This window comes from Octopus bimaculoides, chromosome 10 (assembly GCF_046866305.1).
Source record: "Octopus bimaculoides isolate indiv1 chromosome 10, ASM4686630v1, whole genome shotgun sequence".
NCBI lineage: Eukaryota > Metazoa > Mollusca > Cephalopoda > Octopoda > Octopodidae > Octopus > Octopus bimaculoides.
The window spans coordinates 86,409,116-86,415,607 of record NC_142937.1 but is presented as its reverse complement, the minus strand read 5'-3'; the positions used below and the strand labels follow the sequence as shown (position 1 = coordinate 86,415,607).

The 6,492-nt window shown below is 32.7% G+C and overlaps 1 protein-coding gene across 1 annotated transcript in view; it reads left to right on the top strand.

Moving 5' to 3' along the window:
- LOC106881622 (uncharacterized) overlaps positions 1-6,492 on the top strand; it is a 136,314-nt gene that overhangs the window by 90,297 nt on the left and 39,525 nt on the right. Inside the window, exons 26-31 of the mRNA XM_089358941.1 lie at positions 626-679; positions 1,499-1,552; positions 2,808-2,852; positions 4,626-4,778; positions 5,645-5,698; positions 6,058-6,111. Coding sequence (XP_089215067.1) covers positions 626-679; positions 1,499-1,552; positions 2,808-2,852; positions 4,626-4,778; positions 5,645-5,698; positions 6,058-6,111 — 414 coding nt within the window. The remainder of the gene's footprint in view (positions 1-625; positions 680-1,498; positions 1,553-2,807; positions 2,853-4,625; positions 4,779-5,644; positions 5,699-6,057; positions 6,112-6,492) is intronic.

Genomic DNA, 6,492 nt, shown 5'->3' with positions numbered 1-6,492 from the left:
GGTACTACTTAACGTATCCTTGTTCCTAAAAGTACATTCATGATTTGTGGCACATCATTTAATAAGATTTTCAGTTGACCCAATGTAAAAATAATTTGTCCCTTTAGATTCTACCCTACATCTATATACTAAGTTATTTTGCATAAATAAATTATTAAAATAACATTTATCTTTAAATCGCAACATTTAGTTCTATCATAATTACTATTAGGTTCATTATTAGAGTTATTAATAGATTTATTAGTATTTCTATTTTCATAGAAAATATCCAATTTTTTGTTATTAATTAAAGAGAAAATTCTAAAGATACTTTTAGATACCAAAAAACCAATATATATAAATGTATACAATAATCATCATCCTCATTTTAATGTCTGATCATCCACACATGCATGGTTCAAATAGAAGTTACTGAGGCAGATTTTATTACAGCCAGTTAAATCAATTCTGTTTCTCTATGTTACCTACTAGTGTACTTCAAAAGGCTTAAGAACATTATGTGATCCCAAACCCATTCTTTTGATAAGTTGACTGATTTCTATTAACCATATAAATTAACACTTACATTGTTTATCTGTTATTCATGTTAACTAAACTTTTTTAAATTTTCTATTAAATCATATAGGGACGCATCGGAATCCCTGGCTTCCCAGGATACCCCGGCCCACCTGGAGAAAAGGTATGTATAAAAGAAATCAATTTTTTTTTTAAACAAGGAGACTGAACCCTATCCTCTCTGAACCATACTTTACAGCTGTATTTTCTGATAATGAAAATACTGTTGTCAAAGGTGCCAGCTACTCTTTGTTACTTACTCTCATTTAGATTCTCTTACTGTTCCCTTGTTTGTTATTCCTGTCAAGCATGAGAGAGAAATATCTCATCTTTCCATTCACATTCATTTAACTTCTACTGTCGCTGACTCTAGTTGACTTTTGACGGCCTTCAACTTCCACTCCACCTCCTTAGCATGGAGTCAGACCAATACACTAACCACTTACTGTAAAGTAGACCAGAACTAAACTTCACTTCCTAAATAACTCATCTTAGTTAACAATTCAATGATAGAGCCTCTACATAATTGCTCGATCTACTAGGAAATACAAATACCCCTCTGATCACACCTTACCATTTTACAACAAGGAATCATAAAAATTTCATAACAGATAAAGCAAAAATAAAATATTATATGTGAACTTTGTTTCTTCTTCATATTCCTTAATTTCGAAATCAAATTTCTAATCCTGCCTTGTGATTGTGAAGAGACAGTTACCTCCTTTGTATTAACAGCCACAGCACAAAAGGTGTCACATGTACATTGAATAATGTACTTACATATAGTATATCTGGAAACGAGATGTGATGGCCATAGTTGGAGAGATTTTAATTGTAGGTCTGCTCATTCAGAGCTTACCTGGGACTAATAACATCAGCAACACCAATATCCCCATCTGTCTCTATTATCAATAATCTCATTCCAAACATTTCTCTATTTCAGGGTGAGCGAGGTGTGATTGGAAGACGAGGAAAACGAGGCAGCAAAGGAAAGGGTGTAAGTTGAAAAATTATTTCATTATTATTATTATTTTTATCATTACTATTATTATATTTCATTTCATATTATTGAATTTTCTCTAAACATTCTTCGCAATGGAAAGACACTGTGTTGAAAGAGTCTCAGACAAACCATACAAGTTTGGAAACATAAATGGAACCGGATAATGCTTATGAAGATGTGTGTGTGTTGTATGATATGTATGTATGTCACATCAAGGTTTTCCTTCTCTTAGAGAGGTGTCTAAGCAAAGACTAGAGGCCTCACTATTATGTGTTTCATACTAAGAATGGTTGTAGCCAAAAAAGGTAAACCACTCAATGCAAAATTCCATGATGGAATGAAGATGTTTGTCAGTGTGGTTAGCAACTCACTGAACACCTGCTGTAAGAGGTGTCCATTATCGTTGCAACTGTGCAAAAGAGCGTAGGTTCCTAGCAGGACTGGAAAGCAACATCTGTGCTGCTTGAAGAGAATAAATGAGTATTGGTAATGTTTGGAACTGAGTTGCAACTACAATGTATGTATTACTCTTTTACTCTTTTACTTGTTTCAGTCATTTGACTGTGGCCATGCTGGAGCACCGCCTTTATAGTCGAGCAAATCGACCCCAGAGCTTATTCTTTGTAAGCCTAGTATTTATTTTATCGGTCTCTTTTTGCTAAACTGCTAATGCTACGGGGGCGCAAACACACCAGCATCGGTTGTCAAGTGATGCTGGGGGGAACGAACACAGACACTCAAACCTATACACACACATACATATATATATATATATACATATACGACGGGCTTCTTTCAGTTTCCGTCTATCAAATCCACTCACAAGGCTTTGGTCGGCCCGAGGCTATAATAAAAGACACTCGCCCAAGGTGCCACACAGTGGGACTGAACCTGGGACCATATGGTTGGTAAGCAAGCTACTTACCACACAGCCACTCCTGCGCCTATATGTATAAATGTATGTATGTATGTATAGATGTATGTATACTTGTCTGTAATTTCGTACAGCTATCAGCATACATAAGTAAGTATTGGATTCAATAGTAGTTTTCTAGACATAAATTGGTAACTATGTAAAACTGCATAATATTTTACATATACACAGACATAAAGCAAAATATTGCAGTTTTATGAGTCGTATAGCATTTTGAGTAGTTTGAATGATCTACAATATTTTGAATTGTCATATTACTATATAAGGACTTTCATTTCCAAGCTTTTATTCTGTCATTTTTGTTATCTTTTACAGGGTTTGCTTGGACCACCTGGAGAGAGAGGTGAGCGTGGACCAATTGTAAGTAATATTTAATTTATTTTAATTTTGTTTTTAATTATTTATTATTATGCCACAACCAATTGGTTAGAGATAATAGAAGAAAAAATAAAAAAAGAAAAAAAACGAATCCTCATGTATTTTTCTCTCAGATATATGCTTACAATATCTAATACTATTTTGCTTTAAAAATCTTAGCAGTTAATTCTTTTAAATTAATTTATGAGTTTATTTCTCATGAAAAACATTGAATCAACATGGTGGGGCACATTACTATATGGGAGATTAATGTATATAATGTTTATATATATAGCATTTAGGACATCTTGTAATGCTAATTAGTAGCTAATTATCTTTTAAAGATGAAAACTGCACTGTTAAATTTTTGTAATAATTAATGTCTCTATGTAATATTTAACATCCCAATCTAATAATTAATGTCTCCATGTAATATTTAACATCCCAATCTAATAATTAATGTCCTTCTGTAATATTTAGTATATCTATCTAATATTTACATCAATATCAATATTCCCATGTAATATTTAATATTCATATTTAATATTTAATATCCATATGTAATAACTAATATTTCTATGTTTATTTAATATTTTTATGAATTATCAATAAAATATTAACAGCGAACTCCCTCACTGCCAACACCGGAGGATCATTGGCAGTATATCAGATCTCATCGATGTTTTGGCCATTTAAGTACTGTACATCTCTGTCTTGCTGGCTGGTACTGCATTCAGATGCCCTGTGCAGTACCTCCTCCAGTGCTGCTTGCAAACTCCTGCGCGCCCCATAACTCTACCTCACTTACTCTTTCATCTCACATCTAACCACACTCAACGCGCGAACCCACTTCTCGACAGCAAGCCTAGCACTCTAACTCCATCAAGCACAGCTCTTCCCGTCATTCATTTCTTAGCACCCTTCCAAAACCTCTGCACACTTTTCAACGTTCTTCTCTCCCTTACTTTCTCCATTATCATCTCACATGTTGCAGTCAACTCCATATATACCTATTCACAATGTTTACATATAGAATTTAATATTCCTATTTAGTACTTAATATTTCTACATACTGTTGAATATCCTAACATGATACTGAATATTCCTTTGAATATCTAACATGTTGGTTTAATATTAAGTGTTTCCATTTAATGTTAAATACATTTGTTATTGCTACATATTAATTTGTGTAGGCACATGATCTAAGGGTTAGAACGATAGGTTCATGATTGGTAACTCAGAAGACTGATTTACAGACAAGAAGGTACATTATACCCTTGAGCAAGACACCTTGTGTCATGTTGCTCCAGTCCAATCAGATAAAAATGAGTATTTGCTGTAGTTGGGCTTAACTTTGCGTTGGACTAGTATCACATTTAAGGAAAAGCCTTCATTCTCAAACTACTAAACAACTCAAAAATCCAGAAGAAGCACACATGAACCTTTCAAGGCAGACATAATGATTTAACATCCTTATAGAATATCATTATCTAATATTACTACATAATATTTGATATTCCTATTTAAAATATATTTAATATTAATATCTCCATATAATATTTAATACTACCTAGCTAATATCTAATGTCCCAATTTAATATTTAATACTATCTAGCTAATATCTAATATCCCAATCTAATATTTAATACTATCTGTCTAATATTCTTTAAGATTATCTAATATTTATTATCCTTGTTTTATACTTAATTCTCCTGTATTGCATTTAATAAAGAAGTTCAAATGATTAAAAGTTTGGCAAATTTTCATTGTTGACAGGGACAACGAGGAGAGAGAGGTGCCAGAGGTATTCCTGGACCTACTGGTCCTAAAGGAGATGATGGTCAACCTGGTCCACCAGGATTCCAAGGAGAACAAGGTATTCAAGGAATTCCAGGCCCTAATGGACCACCCGGACCAACTGGACCCGGTGTTAGTATAATTATATCATCACTTTCATTTCGAACAACATTCACTAATTATACAAAATTAATATTACACAAACACATACACACACACAGATATATATATATATATATATATATATATATATATATATAATAATGTTAGGGATAAAATCCAAAATTACAGGTAAAAAACCTTGGTTCTTTTCCCTAATACTATATATTTATTTATATATATATATATATATATATATATATATATATATATATATATTTATGTATATATGTATGTGTATATATGCATACATACATACATGCATAAATATATAGATGTATATACACATATATATGCACATGTGTGTGTATGTATGCGTTAATGTTTCTTTTTATATAACGTTATATATGAAACACTAAAACATTAAATCGAAGGATCACTCAGTACTTTGCTGCAGAATAACATATTTACTCTTTACCTTTACTAAGAAATGGTTTGTCAGTTGCTTCAAAGTTTCAGCCATGTAGCCTTTATCAGAGTAACTGATGATGGCTGCATAGCTCAAACTTCAAAATGACTGCGTCTTTCTCTCATAAAAATAATGTGTGTGGATGTGTGTGTGTGTGAGCGTTGTACACATTTTTATATAACAACTCTAGTACTTATTCTTTATCTCATGAATTTATTTTCATCATTAGTTTAGAAGTATCAATCAACATTATCTCCAAAATGTTGCTTAATTAACTGTATTATCTCTTTGGATTTTGACCCTCTCTTCATTCGTGTTCAACTCCTTTGGTGTTGAAAAATTAGTAGACTTTGATTTCAAAGTATTAATTATGTTTAATCTTTTGTCTATTCGTTGATTTATAATTATTTTCTCATATTTCCCGTTCTAGGGTCATCCAGGCAAAGATGGTTCTCCAGGATTCCCAGGCGAAAGAGGAGAAATCGTAAGTTGAGTCTAACACTTCTTTTATAAATTAATTCCAAACAGGACCATTATATAAACTTTCAATGAAATTAAACCAAGAACAATAAGATAACTAAGTTCAAATATTTAGAACTATCACAACACAGTTGGTTTACACCTCTCACTTGCAACAGATGTTACATGCTAGAAAATGAAGGAAAACAATAAAACAATAACAATTATAACATTGTTTTATATGTTTATAGGTATCAGTATACAGTATACATACTTGATATTAAAACCAACTCTACAATATAAATGTTATATGTGTATCTTAAATATATTCAGATATATTTTATGATAATCATAATATTCAAATTTCTTTTTCTTTCCTTTCAGGGTCCACCAGGCCCACCTGGAGCTGTTGGTCCTGTCGGTGTGATGGGTCCAACTGTAAGTATCAATAATAAAAATATTACTTTTAACTGGTTTCCCTAAGTTTGTAAGAAGAATGGAGAAGTGGTTGTATAGAATATTTTTCAAACTTAAGACATTTTTCTTTGGAGTTAAAAACTACACTATTAATTTAATGTTGGCCCATGAGTTCTTTTTCCATCTGTCGCTGCCAATGCTGCCTGACTGGCTCCTGTACCGGTGGCACATAAAAAGCACCATTCAAGCGTGGTTGGTGCCAGTGGGATGTAAAAAGCACCCACTACACTCTCAGAGTGGTTGGTGTTAAGAAGGGCATCCAGCTGTAGAAACCTTGCTGAATCAGATTGGAGCCTGGTACAGCCTTCTAGCTTGCCAGTCCTCAGTCAATCTATCCAACCG